Below are 23239 nucleotides of genomic sequence, written 5' to 3' on the forward strand. Positions count from 1 at the left end.
ATAATTTTAAAGGCTAAGTTATACTTCAAAAAGAATATTAACCTCATCCAAGCAGAAAGTGAGCCAACTCCAAGAGTTCACACTCAGTAATTTTAAAAGACCAGTAAAAGTATACACTAAGTAGTCAGAAACCAGGAACTTTTATGTTTGTGCACTAAGCATTTTCACAGAAAGATGTATTTTTTTGTACCTCCATAATGATCACAGTCCCCACCATCATCGAATACATGTCATATTGTGCCACTTGTTTGCTTAGTGAAGAACTCAGAGTCTTCAGGGCCTCCAAATATTGCTTCAGGACCTTTTTGCCAAGATTTAAGAGTATTTCTGAATTATTCCCCTCTAAATACAGTTTGATCCAATTACCATGGGACTTTTCTGCTTTCTTGAAATGTTCATATCCAGGATCTATGGAGGGGAAAAAAAAAAGAAACAAGAAAAGAGGTAAGAGGATACATGAACAAAGGAGGATTAATTAGAGATGTGATAATATTTTTATATTTGCTTGTAGAGTGTAAAAAAAAATTGCTACGGGGGTTGAAACTTTTTTTTACACCTAGAAAGTTACATTATCTTCCTGCAGCAAGACCATAATGAACCAGTTACTCAGAATAAAAGCAATTAATCCCTAACCTGATAAAATGTCAAGACCTCTAAAAGTGACAAATGTGTTAAAACATTAATTTGCTCTTACAAAAAGTTTCTAAGACAAACTTATTCAAATGCTTCAAATCCTGAAAAAAGTCGTGTTTTCCACTGGAGCCACTCATTATTCAGGCCATATTGTACAAGCGCAGTGGGAAATGATCAAATAGATGATCTCTGGAGGAAACATCAAAGGACACACACACCATATTAGGGGACCTCAATTTTGCTGCAAAGCTAATGAGAGTCAGTTGGTAACACAAAGTTAAACACACAGGATATGAGATTGTGAAGCAGTAGTAGCAAAGTTAACAGCTGAAGTGCACAGTATGGCTTCAGGCATTTGGACTATGAAGCTGCTGCAAAGCAGTCCCTGGCACTGAAACTTAGTAATTCTGTTACAGTGTAAGGATGGCCTGCAGTCAAACTTGATTAAAAAAGAGAAAACCTGATGCTGCCACCAATCTATGGAAGCAAGTCTCTTGTGGCAGAAGGTGATTTCAGGATGGCCTATCTACATCTAAAAAAATTCTGACCTGAAGAAAAACAAATAAAAACCAAAAGCAAACCCAAACAAATAATAAATTAAGAAAAAACTCAGAAAAAAAAAAAACTCCAGCACACAGATCTGTTGTCCATACCTAGGTATGATTTTCTTCTAGAAATGTAGTCTTTATCAAGTCTCCTGATAAATATATGTGTAAACAGGACTGTGGGTAAATACAACACATATGAAGACTGTAGTCCGCTTTCAGAACTGGGGGTGAGGACAAGGCTAGCACCAGACTCTGTCCCTGAAGGAAGTAATTTTAAATCAACTCACTACATTTCCTTAATAAGGAACCACTGAATTCCGTAGGTTCAGGCTTTAATGTAAGTATGCTTTTTAACATGGGTACAGAGACATCACGCTTTTCTTTCTCTCTTATACTGTACAAACACGTCTGTACTACCCTATTCTCTTTAAATTTATTTTAAAAGCTTGAGTGAGGACAACAGGAGACACAGGAAGGAAGGAAACAGCCAAATCCTACATTTTAGAGGTCTTTTGCAAGTACAGGAGCAGTAGCTTTTGTCCTACATGTATTTCCCCTCACTGGTTATTCCACAGAATCCTTACTTTACACCAACAATTCTGGTTGATAGATGCCAGAGGGTAGGTGTGGAGACGCAATGATTCAAGTCAATTCAAAGGACACATGAAACTACTATTTTATTCTCCCATCAACTACTGTTGATTTTCACCATCAACTTGCCCATTATTAAACATTTACTCAAAAAGCTGCAGCACAGAAAGCCAAGTCTTGATAGCCTTTTTACTTCCCAAGAAGGTATATTCAGCAGTGACAATAACCAGATTTTGCAGATGAAAACAAAAGAGCGTCATTCTGTTCACATGTGAAAAAAAAATGTAAACACTCAGTACAAGCATAAATGTAAAAAAATTAAAACAATTTCTGCCAAAATTATTAGTATGGGTCCTACATGCACCTGAAGAGCATTCTATTCACTTCTTGTAATTTTAATTTCAATAGCATTTATTTAAAATAAAACAATTAGGACAGTTTCTGCATTTTGTTGTAAACGTGGAAAACAGTGCTGTTCCTGAAAGCACTTAAGACATGTTTTCTCTCTCCATTTTATAGGTACATCACCCCAGTTTCCAACATGCCATATGATACTTAAAATATTAGTCATTGAGTATCGTATGCAATCACACATAAATTCTGTCAACAACACAAGGAAAGCAAAAGCATAACTTTCAGAAACTTTCATCTCACTGGACATTACACTATGTACTGACGTTCCCATATATCTGTATTTTTTGCAAGAAACAGATGTTTAGTTTCACTTCACATTAATGAATCCTTGCTATTTTCCTGAAATTTCACTTGAAAGTTAGTGACAACGTAAGGTCAAAAAGGCCAATTTGAAAATTTTTATGTAATTAGCCTATCAATATCTTCCAGTCCTTACCTTCTTAGCTAAAAGTAGGACAAAACATTTGTTGTACAGTTTCAGACAACAAGGATTAAAGCAATGACTAAAATAAGTCTGCTGTCACAAACACTTAAGTTACAGCTCATTTTAACTCACGGAAGATCAACAATGTATCAGCCTTGGAAAAAACCCAGCATGCTCTTTGTTAAGCCTTTTCAGCAAAAGTACATTATTAAACTCAGAAACATTTTTAATTTTATTTCAGGGGAAAGAAGATGAATTAAGTATTTCTATTCACAATTCTTTTTCAGTTATGAAAGAACTGTGCGTACCATTTGTAAGTCTCTTATCACTACAAGACCCTTTGTGTTCTACTACAGGCTGAATTCGAAGTGAGAATTTTAGAAAGCAATGTTTAACTCAGAATGTCCAGTCTGGTCTCTCAAGACTTCTAATGGACTCCTAAGCATGCTGATCCTACTATGCAGGAGGCTTGCAGGTATCTGCTAGAAAGTACAATTCAGCCAGCAGCAAACACTTGTACATCAAGACAGCTGCCAGTGCGTGTGGAGACTTCCCTTTCCCTACCATAGTTCTTTGAACAGTGAATTCCCTAGAAAGTTCCTCTTCCAGTACATTTGAAACAAGAGTTAAATATTCATACTTTTAAGGAAATCCAGAAATCTAGAAAGAATTCTCTCAAATGATCTCTAATCAAACTGATATTGACATGACACTATTTCATTAAACAGAACATTGAAATGAGTTCAAATTATATTTTTAAATCTAAATAAATTCTCTCCACATCTGCTGCTGCTGTTCTGCTCCCTTTTCAGGCTTTTTGCCCAACCTCCCTCTTCATTCCTTTTAGCATTTTTATTTCGCTCTCATCTACCTCTTTCCACGCTACTGCCCACCAAACCTATTCTGTCCATGTTGTGGAAGATGACTGCTCTAGTCAAACCGACATTTATATCTTAATATATATTTAAGTGAATGATTTAAAGATCCTGCAGAAAGGAATAAAGGACCACGGTTACCAAAGTTCCTTTGAGAACTTCAGTAATATCTGTTCAATGGCACATTTGTATGCACTAAGTACAAAATGAGAAGGGTCAGAGACTCTGGGTTGTTGGGAGAAATATCTTCATAACTGGTGGGTAACATCTGCAAGTCACTCCTGCATGGGATACTCACAAGACAAGTTAAACTTGAGGCAAAATCCCAAGTGAGCTTGCCCTGTTACCGGTTTCCCAAAGAACTGGCAATGGTTTACTTGCCTAGTATCATATTAGCATTCTCTACTTCAGCCTCCCTCCAATGTTATCACAAGCAAATGGCTATGCTTCCCAAGCATCTGTTTGATAACAGTTTCTCTCAGTTCCAGGCACAGGCAGTAACCATTAAAAAAAAAAAAAACAAACAAATGCCAAACATTATAAATACAGGAAAAGAATGGATAATGTAAAGTGACCTCTCCAGTTTCAGTATATAAATCTTCCAGTAACAATCAAATTACTTCAGTCAACACACGCATCTAATACAAGTTCCAGATTAGTTCCACATTGAAAAGTGGACACTCGTTTTAATAACAACATTCAACTGGCTCTCAAGCCTGACTCTTCATTCCACTGTGAAGAGCCTCTCAAAGAAACAATCCTAGTTCATCATTCAGATGAATGTTCAGAAGCTCAGAACACGAGGGAAGCATTACTAGATACCTACAGCTGCCTACCTTACACTGAGGTATGAACTCACTCAGAAATCCAAAGTGTGTTTCTAGATACTTCTCCTTTCAGCTTCTTCATTTCTACCAACTGTTTTTACTCCCCTTTGCCAGACTTTTTTCTTTAGCTTCATGTGTCCATCTCAGTCAGAAGAAAACCTAATGCCTCACATTAGCATTTATTAGTATGCTTTAAAAGGTCTTTTTCAAAATAATCAAGCCCTTAGTCAAGATTCAAGTTTCTCTTTTAAAATTTAATTTACCTGAAGATAGGTTTAACTGTGAAGATTCCTTTGTACCTCAGTAAATCAAAACCCAAGCCTCATGAAATGCTGTACCACCTCTTGGTTTGAAAACCCATGTTTGTACGAACAAACATTGTGGGAGGCAGAGAAAAAAGTGACTGAGCTGCCTCCATTCTGCTCTTTGTTAACAGATATACTTAAAACACACTTGAAGTCCAAGATATTTTTGTGTACTGTTCCAGTTTGTTCTTAACATTAGAGTGGCTGAATCCAAGCAACTCCATGATATCCTTCATGAAACAGCATGTAAATGTCATTCTGCCACCCCATCTGACTGATTCATCTTAACTGACAGCTGACTTCACCTTTCTGCATTAGAAAGGAAATTAATATTGCACCAAAAATTAATGTACACATTATGCAATAGCTTACAATGGGTGAATCTTTTCTTACCATGACTCAGTCATCATATCGAAGGTACTAATAGCTGGTGCCCTGTCTCTGTGCTGCAAATTACAATACCCTCCACAGGAATCCCATGTTTTCCCCTTCAGAAGAACCTACTCCTTTTGAGCTGAAGAGTTGAAAATAATAATAATTTTTTTAAAAGCCTCAGGACTTAGGCTACCCCTGCAATTATCTTTCACTGAAGATAACTGAAGCTCCAGTCATGGGCATTTCTCTTAGCATTCAACTGAAATGTTGCTAGCTGAGAATCTGCATTGGAAAGCTTGAACCTACAGCAGCAAATGTGAGATAGTTGTCTAACTGGGTTATCTTCTGGGGTTTCTCTCCCTCAAAAACCTGGAAGCACATCTGCTTTGTGGAATTCTGAAATGGTATGGCCCAAGACTTGTCAGCACAACTCTGATGAGTGTCCAGATGGTCCACAAATAAAAGTCAAAGGCTCAGCGCAGGGTAAGCTAGGGCAGATTTTTCAGAACTGTGTCCAGTCAGGTCCTGAATATCTTCAGGTACAGAGACTCCACAACCTCTCTCGGCAATTCATTCCAGTGTTTGATAACCCTTACAAAAAAAAGTTTTCTTTCATTTAAACAAGATTTCCTGTATATCAATTTACGCCCACTGCCTCTTACCTATTCACTGGGCACCACCAAGAAGACCCCGGTTCAATCTTCTTTACTCCCTCCCATTACGCATTACCTACATTGATAAGGTCCCTGCCGAGTCTTCTTCTATGCCAGCTGAAAAGTCCTAGCATCCCCAGCCTCTCCTTGCATGACAGATGTTTCAATCCCTTCATCACTTTTTTGACCATTTGCTGTACTCGCTACATTGTCTTGCCTTTCTTATACTGCGGAGCCCAGAACTGGACCCAGGAACACAGATGTGGTCTCACTAAAGCTGAGGAAAGAGGAAGGATTGACCCCTTGATGACTGTCCTCCTAATGCAGCCTTGGATGCTGGTCATTTTCCTTCCACAAAGGTGTATTGCAGGCTGATGTTCACCTTGGTGTCCCCAAGGACCCCTTGTCCTTCTCCTCCAAGCTGCTTTCCAGCCAGTCCGTACCAGATTTGCATTAGTGTATTACTTTGGATTTTTGGGTATGGTGGATTTGCACTGCATCAGATTATTTCTTCCTGGGTGTAGGATTCAGCATTTCCCTTTGCTAAATCTTAGGAGGTCCTGTCAGCCCATTTCTCTAGCCTTTTGAAGTGCCTCTGAACCTACTGCAGCACACCCACCTCCTGTACCAACCACTCCTCCCAGTGTTGTATGGTGTGCAGACTTGCCAACAGGGCGCTCTGTCCCATCACCCAGGTCATTAATGAAGCTGTCAAACAGTATCAACATGTGTCAAGCCCTGGGGTTGATCACTAGTGTCTGGCCTCCAGGTGGACTTTGTGGGCTCACAACTATGTCAGCCCAGCAGCTGAGCCACTTTTCAGTCCACCTCACTGTCCAGTTATCTAGCCTGAACTGCCACAGAATGGCTAAAGCACCATATGAGCACCACAGGTGGAGAACAAGAGGCTTCCTCAAGTTCTCTGAAGACCTACTAATTCTTCCCAATCAGACTGTCTGTAGCAAACACCCATAAAAGTACTGTCCATGTTGGTCATGACCCAGAAGTTCTCAACAGCATTATCATCCAGCCCCAGGCAGAACTCCATGCACTGCCACTGCTCTCTCACATAAAGGGCATCTCCCTCACCTTCCCAACTTACAACACAGAATCATAGAATGGTTCAGGCTGGAAGGGCAGGTACCTTTAAAGATCATCTAGTCCACCGCTACCACCATGGGTAGGGATATCTTTCACTAGATCACCACTCATTACTAGTTTCCACTTGGATATTGAGACATTGACTATAACTCTTTGGACATGGCCATCAAACAACTTCTTATTCATCTAAAAGTCTATCTGTCAAACCCATATCTCTCTAATACAGCAGTAAGAACGCTGGCGGAGGCCATATCAAAGGCCTTAGAGAAGTCTAAGTAGATGACATCGATAGCTTTTCTCTTGTCCACTGATGCAGTTACTCCAAGGTAGAAGGCCACTAGATCAGTCAGGCCCTTGGTGAAGAATGTTGGATGCCTCTAATCATCTTCCGGTCATTCACATGTTTTAATGTGTCTTCCAGGAGGATCAGTTTCATGATCTTACCAGGCAGAGAGGTGAGGCTCACTGGTCAGTAGTTCCCAGGGTCCTCTTTTTTACCCTTTTTAAAAATGGGCATCCTTCTTGACGATAAATCTGATTACTGAATATAATGACTTCTTCGCGAGATAATCCCTTTCCTGTAGGAATCACAACAGACTGCATACATGTGTATGTGCCTGTAGTAGGATAGGTGGGATGGTATTTATCTTCACATAGAAGTCACCCAAAATAAAGGGCCATACATGCATGCTTTTAAACTACATGCAGCATTAGTCACTGAATTTTTTTTTTTTTAGTATTTCTAGGGCCTGAAGCATCCACATCAATCAAACACTAAACAAACAGGACATCATTTTCCCTGCCAATCTTAATCGTCCCGACCAAAGCATTAAGATACAGCCTTGCACATCTAGGACACCAAGAAAAACAAGACCCTCTAAGAAGCTTACAGCAACAGGAAGAATTCACCTTAAGACTCTTAAAAAAAAGGTACCATGACTTGGACCTAGTTCCATGTTACTGAGACTATCCATTACTGAAAGGAGAGAAGCTCATCACGGATGCTTTGCCCCCAACCCCTTTTCAGTAGGGCAGCACCTCTAACAGCAGTTTGCAGTCACAAGCAAGTAGCATGAAAATTTCTCACATTTCCATCCTCCGCAATTTTGATTTTATTTCTCAGGTGAAAACTAAAATTTGAAATTAAGCTGTCCCCAGACAAAAACAAAGAGAAGGTGAAAATATAAACCAGAAGCTGGTAGAAACTTCAGTCTGTTTCACCAGTGCTTGCAGAAATACTGTCAGAGGGTCACTTATGTTGGAGTTTTCAGTAACAGCCGTATCCTGAACTCCACCAACAGGGCAAGTTTCCTCACTTGACACAAATGGTTTAAGTGAGGAAATCTGTGCAAAAAAAATATCAGAGTAGATGAAGCATAGGTCCTGCTATTAACATGTTGCTACCTTAAGCAGCATTTGTTTTGTTAGACTCCTGGACAGGGTTTAATTAGGATTAGAAGCCGTGATGTTGAAAGATAATTAATTCTTGACCTACAATGATCATCTTGCTAAACTTTACATTGTTATCTGCTTTAATTATTCATAGCTGTAACACAGCGCTGCATTCTCATGGAGTTATTTTAATGATTCAACAGGCTATAAATCAAGTGTCAACGACTTCAAGCTTCAGAGTCATTTAAAGACAACAACATCTTCTAACATCCATGTGAAAATATTCTCTCTTCATCCTCTGACTCAAATTTTTTTCACATATTTATCATATTACCTTGCTTGCTTATATTGCAGTTTGTATCATGCTTCCAAACAAAATACTATATTTTGCTACGTTTTGGGTTTTTCCACTTGTTTTTTATTCTTTCCTCCAAATACACACACACATATATGCACACCTATTTTTAATAAGCAACTTTGCAGTTTGAGGTTCTCTCACCAAGTAAATTCGTACATAAGAATGAAATATGAAAATAACTTACCTTAAATTATTTCCCAGCTTTACTTGAAGCATCTTTTTGTTTAAACTAGAAATTTCACTCCATTGTGCTATTCCTCCAAAAAGCTCAGAATCAGTTTCCTCTATGTAGGATACCTCACAAACAGCAGATATGAAACCACTGAGATTTAAGTGGCAGTTTGACTTTAATTTTACGCTTTCACCATTATTTCTGCTCTTTTGCCTACTTGGAGTAGTATTGGTCATTAAAAAACTGTATTCAGAGGCAGTGTGCCAGAGTGCGTTACACTAAAGACTGAACTCAGAATCATTTCTCTGAACACTGCTCTCAACTGAATTGCTAATTCGTAGTGCCACACTACACTCTTGAAACCTAAAAGCCCAAACCATGTTATAAACAATTTCCTTTTGTATATGTAACATTTTTTTTAGCTGACTTACCTTTTTCATATGCAGGTGTATTCTGTTGCAGCAGTCTGCTGAGCTGAAACCCATTCAAGTGCACAAAACGTAGCTGTTCTCTCATTGTCTTGCCTCCCACAACTGGCAATATAAGGTTCCCAACACTGTTTCTTGAAATTGGTAGACCAAGACCCACTGCCAGTGTGCTAGCTAAATCAGTTTGTTGCACGAGTTCAGGTTGGGTTAGAGGACCTAGAATCAACAAAAAAAGGGGAAAAAAAAAAAGAGGGGAAAAAAGTACTACAGTATTCAATTACAGGCCCATTCTATTTCTCTGGACACAGCTGGCAACTTGTTAGTTTGAAATTCTTTTTATTGGTGTTAGATCAGGTATTTCAATTTATCTAGAGAGAGCTGACTGATCTTTTTCAGCTGCTGTCCTCTGCTGTTGCAAAATCAAAATTTATTCAATTCTCAGCCAGCATCACTCTTCAATGCTAGCAACTACTCTAAATACAACATAAATGTTATACAAGCACAAGTAAGGAAAAATACGGTCCAGGAGATCACCTTAATATCAAGTTGCAGCATACAGCTGAAGAGGGTTTGATAACTTTTACACTAGAAAGAATAGAAAGCACTACAGTAGATTAATTTAATGGATGAACAAAAAATGAGAATCTAAAATAATGCCGACAGTATTCTAGAAGCCTCTCAATATAATGACAACAGCTCTAGATTTAATTAATATCAGGTTGCTAGGCAAACAGAATTAGAGGTCATGTGAGGCCCAAATCCATGGCTCCATGCAGCCAAACCCTACGATTTTTAAATGGTTCTGTGCAGGATCCTATCACCTTACTGCAGTTATCAGGATTAGCCTTCAGTCACGGACATCTACATATGCGAATGATTTCACTAATGTATGTAACCTTTTGTTTGAAATTGTCTTGCCAATTGTTTCTTTGTGTGCTTTACTAGTTACACAACCGTGTTTTTCTATTATGTTTTATTTCGTTGTCTTTGTAACTCCAGGCATTGAGTGTTTTGACTTAAGCACAGTACAGAACAGAATTCTATATACACTGTTATTACTCTCAAGGCTTCCTTTAAGTACATTAGAACTTCTCATTTACATCTAGCTCAGATTAATCCCATACTTGTACAGAATGCCATCTATAATCCCTAAAGCCTCTTTGCATGAGTGCCTGTATGTCAGCAGTTTTCAGATTTCATCTTTAAAGGTAGGTTCTTAACTGGTTTAAAAAAGCCAAACTACCAAATGCATCTAGGCAATCATGGGTGACACATCCCTGTAGAAGACTACACAAGTAATATTCTGACAGCACACTAAATGCAAAAGCCCACAGGATTACTATTTTGAGGTCTACCAAATTAACCACAGCACATTTTGTTTACAGTAGGATCATAGGGAGCAGTCACTAGAATTCTGATTACTGAGGCAGTGAGAAGCAAGCTGCTGGATATTTACATGGGCATAATTAGAAATCACAAACTTGATCCCAAAAGACAGGTGGATAGATATATTTCACTGTATTGTAAAAACTGCACATTCAGTTTAAACCTAACAGAAACTAATCCCCATGAACAAGAGATTGCATTTACAGAATCTGCACTCATGTGGCCTGGTTGTCAACACATACTAGTGAAATTTATAAAGCAAAACCTTACCCAAGAGCTTTGGTCAGCTCTTGCCTTTGTTTTGGTTTTATATCTGAAAAGAGTTCAATGACTCCTCAAGCAATGCTTTCTACTGCAGCTGGATAACAGCTTTATAAATGACAGACGGATAAATGTACTTCCACTGTGCTGCAGGAACCTCCAGCAAGATAAACAAAGCAAGGTTCTGCAGAGGCTTTAAAAGCAAGGAAATCAGATGGAAATGAGCAAGAGGCAGAACGGAGGCAGAGGGAAGAACTATTCTGAAGAAAATATTCTCTCTTGGTATAACTACATTTCACCAATGCACTCAGTCAACGAGTTTATGTAAGCAAGACTATAATTTAAGACTAAATATTTTCTACCACACCACTCCCTTCTTGCCTGTTACCTTAAGCTATATTATACAAGTAGAAAATGAGTTTCAGAAACAGTTAAACTCACAGCTATGATTTAAAATCAACTGCCTGGCTAATACAGTAAATAGACACATGCTCCAGATTCTTTCCTTAATGCTTAGCAATCAATAGTGACGTTTTCACTGCTGACATCTCTCACCCTTTCACAGGAGCAATTCTTCCTCTTTCCTGTTACTTTCAGTATGAGAAATTATCATTCATTCCTTCCTCCTAGCTGTCTGAGAGGGAAGAATGGAGGCCAGGGAAACATTCTGGCCAAGAAAGGCAAAGCTTAGAACTCACTTCAAATAGGATTTCCCTTCTAGTCCTATTTATTTACCCGTATCCCAGGATCCTGACAATAGATCTCATTAGCTCTCAACTCTCAAGTAGGACAGTGCTGCAAAAGGTTATCATCTGAGGAATATCCAATTCTCTCAACAGGTACAAAGCTTAAGTCACAATTTCACCATGACACAGACTCTGGCTTAAACCAGAGTTTTAGGTCACACAGAATGGGCCTTGCCAGATATTTGTAGAATAAACCAAAGCATTTTTCAGGAAGAATTCTAGAGGTAGTATAAATTAAGAGATGGCAATATGTTCTGAAAAAGGTCAAACTTCTTTGATCTTACCACTTCTCTTTTCAAAAGCAGAGCTGATAAACAGCAGTGGTGTGTGCACTTCTCCTTCAGAAGAACCACCATGACTACCTGTTTCAGACATCCCATGATCCCCACAAACAACTAGCAAATTGGGCAGAGAAGCTTCTTCCTGCAAGTCACAGAAATAAACTTAAGCTACTGTACAAACAAGATGCATATATATAATGCTTCACTATCTTTATAATTTTCACACAATAATATTTCTCAAAATAAATTCCCTTTTTAAATTGGCTCACAGAACCTGGGACAGATTAAAAGAGATGCCTGCAACTAATTAATATGCAGTAATATTCATTTTTAATAGTTAAGGCACGCATACGTATCTAACATACTTGTCAGTATGTTACAAAAAATAAAAAAAAGCTTTAAAAAAAACCCTCAGAGTCACAAGAAACTGACTGAAGGATTAAATAAAGGTCATCATACCATACGAAGAAAATCAGGAGTCCAGGAGCGGTAGCATTAAGAGAAGTACTCCCCACCCCCTCCATTTCTTCAGCTTCACTGAGCTTTTAATATAAATGCTAAATTAATAATATTGTAAATATTAATATAATAGAAATGTAATATAAAAATATAGTCCTATTTGTAAGAATTTCTAGTCTCTCAAGTACTTTGGGGTAGAAATCTGACATGATTGATGTCAAATGATGTTTACTTTTCTGAAGAAAGAGAAACAGAAGCATAAGTGAGGACTGTCCAACAATTTTAAGCTAACAAATCAAAGATGGCAGAAAATAAATATTGTCATTCCATATCAAAACAGCTTCTTCCCATCTCTAGTTATTACCAGTACCTGTTGTATCCAAAAGTAAAGTGGTTTTATCATTTCTGTATTCTAAAACTGAGATAAAGGCTTGCATACAGTTGGCAAAAGCATAACATACTAACAAACTGCAGCAAAACCACTGCAATGCTCATGAGATTTTAACTTCCTCATGCAGGACTTAACCTCTCTTTCCACACAATAGTATCCATTTGTCTAAAAATACTGTTGAAATTTTATGAGCAGCTGTTCTCAATTGCAGTTGCCAAAATCAAACAAGGTTTGGACGACTTGGAATCAGAACTTGGTATTTCATCATCCAGACTATTTAGATAAGTGACATCCTATATTTCCAAATCTAAAACTAAATTCAGATTTGGTAATTTACATGCTACATTTAGTATAAGGAAAATGCTGTTTACAACCACCATTTCCATTTGAATCTTTTCAACATCTAAGAATTAGGTATGCCTTCACAATTATAGAAATCAGAGCCATTAGCTATACATGCCCATCATTCCTTCTGCTGAATTTCATTACTAGAAAGCACACCAACCACCACTTTAATTCATGAGTGATAATAAAATATTGGCATGCATTCCTCTCCTCTTCCTGCACACCGAGGGAGATTTATTTCCCACAGCTGTTCAGAAAGGGCTGTTAACCAATGTTACCAAGGTCAGCCAGTAAATTCTGAAAAATGCTACACTATCCTGCTAACTGGGAAATGGCATGGGAAGAAAAAGAACAGAATACCCAGTTTGGTCTAGGAATAAACAAGCTACCACCCACAAACAAGCAAGCATTTTAAAGTTATTCCACAACTAACAGACACTGATCAAAGAAGGAACTATATGACCTTAGAAAGAAGAGAAATATGAATCTTCTTCAGGATGTTATCCATTTCATGAAGTTTTGGTCCCACTAATGGGCTGTTTGGCCCAGTCATATGTCCAATATGGTCCAACCCCAGGTAATGTAGTATTAGGAGATCCCAGTCTTCTCTCTTTAACACTCTGTCCAAATGCCTGGTAACATTATTATCAACCTCAGAAATAAGAACAAAACAATTAAAAATTAAAAATAATTTCCCTCTTGTAAAAAGCATAGAAAAATGAGATCACACTACCCATGAGAATTCTGTAGAAGCTAATGAGAATTACAGTCACTCACAATGCTAACAAGAAAGAAAAATCAGATTGATTAGTTCAATGCCAGGCAGTCAAAAAATCTATCTTAAGCAGATTCTTCACCCCCTTTCACTCTTCTCAGATTATGAGGCATCAGATTACATACAAACAGAGAAAATGGGTTGCCATGCTTCCACAGATACTTTTAAAACCTGTTTCAAGAAATCTTCAGTCACTTTCATCCTTCACACTCCTGATCTATCACTTCACAAGAAGTAGATACAGGAAAAAGCCTCTCTTCGGTGCTTGGAAGCACAGCAGAAAAAAAACCACCCCTGCTCTTTCAACTCAATTTTTCCTACTGTGCAAACACAAAAAGATTGTACTTGCTGTGGGAAAAAAAAAAGAAGTGACAACATAGCAAGAAAGAAAAATTATTTGAAAAGTGCTATTTGGGGCCTAACTCACATATTCTCTTGCTTAGGTTGACAAGCTATTTTTAGTTGCATATATTTCGCCCTCAATATTAAAAATCTTTACAAAATTTCACATGCAATGCTACTTTGTTGACTCTGGATATATCTATCTAAAAAACTATAAAAAGCTTTCTGTTTAATGGACTATATTCAGAAAGCACAAAGACTGCATAAAGAGCTTGAGAGCAATTTAATTGCAGACCCAGCAGCATGCTTGCGTTTTTTCCACCCCATGGTGACTCTTCTGCAAGTCTTGTTAGAGTAACCAAGTACAAGTGTCTTTTGATTCACGTTAGACCTATCTAACTTCCTAAATGTGATAATAAAATACATCAGTAGCAGCGGGTCAAGGGCCTGAGGTTTTACAAATCATAAAGGTTTACAATATGAACTAAAATGCCAAACCGTTTACTTTTTTAGTGTGCCCAGCATAAGAATTTCCACAATTTGTTTAATTTACTTTCTACGCTCCCTCCCTGATAACATACTGAAATGCTACTCATACGGCAACTACAAAAGCGATACGGTTCTATAGAAAGTACGCCTCTAAGAGACCAAAATTATACATTAAGGGACCTTCTAAAGGTGGCACACACCAAAATAAATGTGACGGCAAACTGGAAACATGGGTAGAGGAATCTTTAAACAAAGCATGGAGTCTAACTTCCTACCACAGCAAGTATTGCGGGAATACAATATGTTTAGGAAAGTTATACAGTAACACACTGTTTGTTACTGTATCATCCAAATATTTCCTACAGCATATGCAGGAGGGACTGAAATGCTTACCTCCACATTGCCAATACTGAACACACACATAAATCCAATTTCTATTTAATTACCAGGTTCGTATTTCAGAACAAGGATAGTTTTACTCATTCATTCTCAGGAGTTGCAACTATGTGTTTGTACTCACATTATTTAATTTGGGATTATACAAAGCCCCTCACCTCTGTAAAGTCTGACACAAAGAAGGATGTTGTTCCATCATATTCCACGAAATGCTTTGGAAACAATTTAACCCAAGTATCATCACCGTAAAAGATTATTCTTTTCCCAGCTGCTTTTGCCTGCCATATCAGATTGTCATCCAACAGAGCTGGAGAGTTGAGATTCACAATAACATCAATGAAACCTGGTATGCTACCTGTCATCAAAGCCTACAAAAAACAAGAAAAGAAAAGACACATTAATAGAAAACAAAAAGTTTAAAAGTTTCCAGTACTCAGAAGGCAGTATTAGTGTGAGAAAGCAATGAAGCAGAGGGCAGAGAAATTATTCTTTCAATAAAGAAACATAATAAAGTAAAAAAAAAAACACACGAGCTGCCACACTACATCACATCACTGCCACAAAACAGTGCCAGCTGATGTCAGAGATAATAACTGCTTTACAGAAAGGTAAAAATAGTATTTTCTTAATTAGCAGACAGCAAATGACTTTGCATGCCAGTTGAAATTTGCTTCATTTACTGGTCATTAAATCACCAAAAAGACAGTTTAGAAGGCCTACGTAAACTGTCTTAACACAACAATAACAATAGTAGCACATTCAAAGCAGTAATTAAGATTCTTTCTGGAAAATGCAGTGAAGTCCACCTGTCAATAGTTACCTCTTCACTCTCACTGGCCTTCTAGCTGGCCTACCAAAGCTCACTCTCTTAGCTTCCTCAATGCAAGCAACATCACTCAGATCCATCACTGAGAAGTATTTTGATGACACAGCCATAACTCATCTTTTAGTCACCTGGAAGTTGGCACAATTTTCTTACTAAGCTCTGCAAAAATACACGATGGCAAAACAAATTCACACTAAACTGGATTTCCTACCAGATGTTAAAAGAACACAGAGAAATACCAACAAAAATGTACCTGGATAGAAGACAACTGGAAAATTTTAAAACTGAGAGGCTACTGCCTTCCTGTGATCACAAATGAAAAGACTATGTCAATCATTTAAGCCGGCACTAGGGCCTTAACTGCCCTTCACTGATTCTCACAGCCCTTCCCACCACCAAGCTAACAAATAAAGCAACTGAACAAGGCAAAGTGACTTAAGCGGAAGCTGCCACCTCTTCCTCTTACTCAGCCTCTCAACTTTGCTTTAATCCCTGAGCTTACCTTTCCTGCAGGAAGAACTTCTGGGCCACGGCAAATCAGGACTGTATAACAGGAACTACTACAACCAAGCGAGTTTCAGCCATAAATCACAGTAACACAGCAAACCTGCCCTTTACGCCAACTCCGAGGATATGGTACAACCCAGCCTTCAAAACTTTCTCAAATAAAACAAACCTAAGTGGAAAAAAACACTTACCTTAATCCGAGGCATAGTCACAGTGGGTGGCTTCGCTTCAGCAATGAAACTGTAGGATGTCCCTTTTTCAACAACTTGTGTAGTATATGGCATGAACTGTTTACCTTTGGATCCAAAGACAAAGTCATCTCTCAAAGCATCGATCAGCACAATGACAACTTTTTTGAAAAGCGGTGGTGGAATTTTGGTCCAGTTAGAACGCATTCCTAAAAAACAAAAAAGGGCATATAAAAGTCACCAACAAATTTTAACAACAGCCAGACAGAAGTTAAGGGTCAAATTCACCGCAGAAATTAGTGCTTCCTGTTCCTTTATTAACTTTACATTCAGAAGTGAGAAGTTGCAAACAATAGCAAACATGAGAAGTATTCAAAGGAAGCTGAGTTTTCAGGGCATCCAGCACAGGAATGACACAACAACAACAACAAAAAAAATCCAATACAGCATCTATGAAGGAAAACAAAATGTGAATGGAATGCATGATGTGCAATTGAGAGATCTAAGAAAAAACTACAAAAAGGAGAATGTTTGAAGGAATAAGAAGGGATGGCTGCTACCTTCTCTCTGGTTAATTTAGCAAAGCTGAACTACATATATCTGACACCTGTTGTTAGAAAAAAGCTGCAGCATTCACCTGTGCTAATACCCAATTTTGCACACCAGAACATATTTCAAGCAATGCCCCTCAGTCAAATCCCACCATAAGAAAACAGGAAAATTACAAAGAAATAGACAGTTTCACTGAAATTTGAAGGGAAGAGATTTGTGCACAGTTGCGCCCTTCAAGGTAGAAGGTTTTATGCCAGGATAGTTCAGTGATGGAAGCTGCAGGGCCAAAATCCAATTCCAGAATCCCCTGAAAATGCTACGTGGGCGGGCAGTGAAAAATGCTGTTATGCTTCAGGCAGCAGGCAGTATCATGCCTTCATGCCCACCTCTTTCTCTTTTATGGACTTAATGCTGGCTGAAGCAATGCATTTCCTTTGAGCTTAGTCCACACGATGACATTTAGCTTTCACAGCAGCAGTTTTTGGCCCAACCTCTACAGGTCCTATATCTCTACCAGGACAAAAAAAAAAAAAAAACAGAACAACAAAATGGAAGCAAAATGGATCTTACCCACAGATCTCTACTCCGACAACATTGTGGTGAATTAACGTCTCAGTACATGCATTGAAGTTCGGATTTTCACACTTTGTAAAGTAAAACGTGGTTCTGAATAAGTGGTTGACAATTTGGAAGGGTCACAGATAACGTGTCTAACAAGAGAACCTCAAAAAACAACCTCAGAAACCGTGTGTTTGGGTACGAAGCTAAGCATCAGTAAACTGACATTCACAGACTCTTTACTGCCAGTGATCTTTCACCATAAGGAAACCGGGGAGGGGATAACAGCGAGGGGGAAGAAGGAAATCTTAACAACAAAATGCTAAGTGCCAGCAACCCTGATTAAAATTATAATGCTGTTTTTCCAGGACTCGAATTATCAACTTAGCAGGAATGCTTTGGCTCTCAACAGAAAACAAGGTGGCACAACTGGATATACAATACTGTTAGTCGGATCTTTCTCATAGTTTACTCCTAGCCACTTTCTTAGGGAAACAAAACTTGCTGGACACCAAAACCGTTCTGATCACAAACATGTACACGCTACACTACTCGCAACTCCTTCCTAAAGTGTTATTCATCAGTAAAGTGGAAGTATTGAGAAGTGCAAAGGAATTAAGAGTCAATTATAAGCCATCTGAAACTATTTATTGTAAGATACCTAAAGCAACACCTTGTGCAACTCTTGGCATGGAACATGCTTATTCATCCGTGCCATGCTTATTTAGAAAACAGTTAGTTTAAATGAATGTGAACTTCTGTAAGCAGCGAACAAAACCATAGGTTCTACCAAAAACTTACCACAACATTGTGCTGCTACAATTCGCTATTATACAAGCAGCTACACAATTTTATCAGTTATCCCACAGGCAAGATAGCATGGATTCAATGGCAGTCAGGGCTCACAAAGTGAAACATTCAGGAAATACAGAAGCACTGAAGAAATACCCTTTTCTGAACAGATCTAAAGTTGGTTGAAAGCCTTCTGTATCACGGCTAGGTAAGCAATTCCCTGCCTTTAGAGCTTATCATCCAGACCAAGAGATCACTCTACAAGCAAATTGTAACCCAAGAACTACAGAAAGGAAGTATTCTTCCACTGCCACTCCACTTTTGCCTACCTATACCTAGGATTACTAGAGACATGCCTAAATTTAAACTCTTTGTAGAGCCCTGTGGTACACATTCATACTTTTCAACTCAAACCAGTCTTTTCAAACCTCTATAGTCCAACGCTTCCCTCCCACCATGTTAGTCTCCTGTTAATAATCACAAGTGAATGCGACATTTCACTCACAGGAGCCTATCTAACATCTCTGTCAGTCTTGGTAATTGCCAGCTAAAAAGAAACCTGCCATTTGGCAGCATCCACTGAGGTCTGTTTACAGATTAGGTTCTTCCTGTGTTCCTGCTTAACTGATAGCAAAACACCACACTCTACATTAGACAACCTTCCCTTCCCTCCACCGTTTCTCACTATTTAAGTAAGCCTGTCCCAACACGCATGTACGTATCATATATTTTAGAAAAATTAACAATAACAAGCAGCTAAAGACTCAGTTTGACAGTTAGAGATCCACCTAGTCCTGCTGTTCCACCAAGTTAACCAAAAGTAGATGTCCTATGCAAGTTTTGTATGAGCAAAATACTACTCAATTCAGCTGTCCACTGAACCTGAAGTTTCACCCCACAAACTTCAAACATTAGCGAAGAACACTCCTTCAGGTAGACATTCCTCTAGTTCACATTATTTTAATATAACTTGTAATATAAGACAGCTAATATAATAATGTGTCCTACTTATATAGGACACGTAAGACAGCTACATATCAGCACGTCCTCTATGGACTCTTCATTAAAAAGATACTTGCAGACTCTGCAGCTAAGGAATATAGCTAGACCTTGATTTCAGAGAAACAATAACGGACAGCAATATTGTGCATTTTGCAAACTCAGTGGACTGTGAAAGAAACCCATATTACTGCAGTTGCTTTCCTCACTACTTAAGTGTTAAAAGTCTCACTAAAGTGGCATTAAGACTCACCAGTGAGCATCACAGAAACAGCAACTCTCAAGCACAACACGAGTAAGCTAACAGAGCAAGCATGTGAGGCACTGTAACTTAAATGGCATTATTTAACACAAACAACTTACCGTTAAAGAGCATGGGTATGCCACTGCATCAGAGACAGGGAAAGGGGAATAAAAACCACAGAAAAGCACACCCTCCAAAAATGTGACAGCTGACGCTGAAGGCTTTTTGCCACCGTGAGCAGATGCTGCTGGCAGCGATCGATAACTATATGAAAAATTAGTTAAGTTCTAAACTACTTCGGGAACAGGCCTGGAAACACGACGGTGCTACGGAAAGCTGCCCTGCAGCACCGAGGGGCCTCAGGGCAGGGGCTCGCGCCGGCTGCTCCCGCCGCGGCACCCTCGCCGCCCCGGAGGCCCAACGCAGACCGCCGGCGGGCGGCCAGGCACCCGGCCCGCGGGGCTCCGCCGCCGCGACCCTCACCCCGCCGGCCTCTGGCCGAGGAGCGGGGCGCAGCCGGGGCCAGCACCGCCGGGGCGCGGCGGGGAGGGCCTGGGCGCTACCGCGACAGCCGCGGGCCGGGGCTAAGGGCGGGGGGCAGAGAGAGCCGTTGCCCCGGTGACCAGGCACCACCCATGGTCGGGCCGTGGCGGGGGGGTGCGCCCCGGGGCAGGGGCGGGCTGCGCGGGTTACCTGGGCCGGGCGGGGCCGGTTCGGCGGGAGGGTCCCCGCGGGCCTCTCTGCGGGGCAGAGACCGGACGGGCACCGGGAAGAAGCCGCGGAGGAAGAGCGCGACCCCCAGGGCCTCCACCAGGAGGCAGGACGCGGCGAAGACACCCGAGCGCAGCCGCATCCTCCTCCGCCTCCTCCCCCGGCGCCGTTGCCGCCGACCTCCTCCGGGCCCGGCTCCGCTAGCGCTCCACCCCTTCCCTCTCTCCCCGCCCCTACCCCGACAGCAGCCTACCAGCGCCCACGGTACCCGTCCGCCGAACCCTACTATTGGTTAGCGGCCAGCCAACCCCTACGCGAGAGGGAAAACACCGAACCGGAAGTAGACGCCCGCACTCGCCCCGCATGTGGGGGGCGGAGCTACGCTCCGCTGCAGCCCCGCTCTGGGGCGGGGCGGGGCCGGGCCGGAGCTGGCGGGGCGGGCCGGGGCGGGGCCGGGCCTCCGGTGGAGGAGGGGTCGCCGGGGCCGGGTGCCAAAGGCCGGAGCGGTGAGGGGTGGGTTCGGGAGACGACGCCGGGCCTGTGCGTCTTTGCCGGGCTGCTTGGCCATACAGCCCGGCCGTACTGCCCTGTCCCGCTGTGCGGCCTTCCGCCGCCCCGCAGCAGTGGTGTCGGGCCGCCCCGTGCCCGAGCCGCGGTGCTGAAGGAGGCGGTGTCAGGGCCGCGGCTCCCCAGGGATGACCTGCCGCCGCCTGCGCTGAGAGCTGGCGCTTGCTCCAGAAACGGGCGGGGCCGTGAGCCGCTCCCTCGGAAAGGCGGGTGTGGCGCCCGAGCTGCGGTGAGAGGCAGATCTTAGGTAAAGCTGCACCACGGGTGTCGTGGCAGGTGAGGAAGGAAGCTGAGTCGGTGACTGTTGCAGGTGTTCGGGAAGCAGAATATGTTTGGGGTTTTTCCCCCCTTTTTAATAATATTGAATAGTAATAACCTGTTAACCTTTTCTTTCTGTTGGAGGTATGCTGTAGCATGCAGGTCATGGCAGATGAAAGAGGATAAATGAGGTTTTAAGGATTTATTTTTCTGAAAAAGGAAATAAAAGACGTTGTGCCAATTGAAGCAGAGTCAATAATAGCTTTTGGTGTGCTCATTGATACAGGACGATAGCCGCAAAGCTCAAGATTTCATTCCCCCAAGCAAAACTGCTTCTCTGTGTCAGAAAGATGTGGATGTTTTGTTGTGGCATACATAACAACTCAGCTTTACCTGTGAGCGACACATTTTCCCTAGTCTGACAAGTACAGTGCCCTACCAGCCACGGACTGCCTGTGCCCGTCGCCTTGCTGGGCTTAGCTCACTGTGCCCTGTTACTGGACAAAGCTGCCTTGCAACAGCTTCATGCTAGTGTGGCACTTCAGCTGTTGACAGCCATCATCCCATAGCTACATATATGTTGATGTCACTCTACAAGAACCATATAACTGGGTTCCAGAGCAGATTTCCCATTGGGCCGTTTCTCTCAACATTAAGTAAGATCTGTTTTGAGTAAAGACAGGTCAGATGCATTGTACCATGCTTTTAAGAGTGTTTTCCCACTTAGGCTGGTCAGTTTGTGCTTTTGCTGCCAGTTTTCACTTGCCAGCTGTTCATACTGAGCTTTGCAACAGCTGTCACTAGGCAAAGGTGCGTTGACGTGAGAGGCATGTACAAGTGGGTTTGTATAACTTCATATCCCTCCAAGCCTTTCCCGGGACTTCCAAATACAGAGACAAAATCAAGGAGTCCATACCCTGCGGGCTCACACTGGTTGCACAGCAGATTGTGTAATACAGCCCTGAGCACTGTGTTACGCTAAGGTCCCTCTTAACCACCTTATGTTCCTCCCAAACTGCTTCTAACATTTCAGTTTCCTAAGACAATGCAAAGCCATTATGTTAAAAAGAAAATTGCATTCTATTATGTTAAAAAGAAAATGCATTTTTGTATCACAGTAGTTATGGTTCAGTTGTTTCTTTCCAGGAGCACAGCTTCCAAGGCCCGTGAAAGTTAGTACTTCAAGCCCTCTCTGCAGGGCTGCTCTCCTGCCTCTTGTTCCCCAGTCTGTATGTACATTCACGGTTGCTGTCCCCTTTTTAAACTTCATACGGTTGCTAATTGCCCAGCTCTCCAGTCTGTCTAGATCTCTCTGCAGGGCCTCTCTGCCCTCGAGAGTGTCAACAGCTCCTCCTAAATTTGTGTCATCAGCAAACTTAATTAGTATTCCTTCCAGTCCTGCATCCAAGTAATTTATGAAGAGATTAGAGAGAACTGGTCCTAAGATAGATCCCAGCAGAGCCCCACTAGTGATTGGCTATAACCAGTCAATGGGCTGTATCCCCATTTAGTATGACCCGTTGAGCCTGACCCGTCAGCCAATTGCTCACTCACTGCATTACGTGTTTATTATATCCACAAGGATACTGTGAGAGACAGTATCGAAAGCTTTACTGAAATCTGAAAAGATTACGTCAACTGGCTTCCCTTGGTCAGCTAGGTGGGTAAGCTCGTAGTAAGAAACTAAGTCTGTTAAGCAGCACTTTCCTGTGCTGGCTGGGACAGATGACTGTGTTGACTTTCAGGTGTTTTTCAATAACCGCCAGAATAACCTTCTCCATAATTTTACCAGACACAAAAAGGAGACTGACAGGCCTGTAGTTACTGGGGTCATCCCTGTTGCCCTTCTTGAAGACTGGGACAACATTTGCCAGCTTCCAGTCAACTGGGACCTCTCCAGATTCCCAGGAGCACTGAAAAATCATTGAGAGTGGTCTTGCTATGACATCAGCCAGCTCTCTAAGTACCCTCAGATGAATCTTATCAGGCCCATTGACTTATAGGGATCCAGTTGCAGCAGCAAGTCACACGCAAGGTTGGGGCTGATTGAGAGTTCATCATTCCCACAGT

General features: G+C 41.0%; 1 protein-coding gene across 17 annotated transcripts in view; it reads right to left on the reverse strand.

The window, feature by feature from the left end:
• Positions 1-20578, reverse strand: part of PIGG (phosphatidylinositol glycan anchor biosynthesis class G (EMM blood group)) — an 88466-nt gene extending 67888 nt beyond the window's left edge. For 7 of the 17 annotated variants that reach the window (XR_012658106.1, XR_012658107.1, XR_012658104.1 and 4 more), the window contains exons 1-7: positions 20327-20578; positions 16492-16697; positions 15126-15335; positions 13429-13617; positions 11774-11912; positions 9100-9312; positions 191-408 (exon numbers count right to left, since the gene is read on the reverse strand). Coding sequence is in view for 9 of the 17 variants with exons in the window: in XM_075079724.1 (XP_074935825.1) it covers positions 191-408; positions 9100-9312; positions 11774-11912; positions 13429-13617; positions 15126-15335; positions 16492-16697; positions 20327-20486 (1335 nt within the window). In the remaining 8 variants the exon portion in view is untranslated. Of the gene's footprint in view, positions 1-190; positions 409-9099; positions 9313-11773; positions 11913-13428; positions 13618-15125; positions 15336-15787; positions 15898-16491; positions 16698-19752; positions 20125-20326 lie in introns of those variants that run through there. The other 10 variants (XR_012658110.1, XR_012658109.1, XR_012658111.1 and 7 more) reach the window with 5 other exon arrangements.
• Positions 20579-23239: the final 2661 nt, after the last annotated feature.

Source organism: Phalacrocorax aristotelis, chromosome Z, assembly GCF_949628215.1.
Source record: "Phalacrocorax aristotelis chromosome Z, bGulAri2.1, whole genome shotgun sequence".
NCBI lineage: Eukaryota > Metazoa > Chordata > Aves > Suliformes > Phalacrocoracidae > Phalacrocorax > Phalacrocorax aristotelis.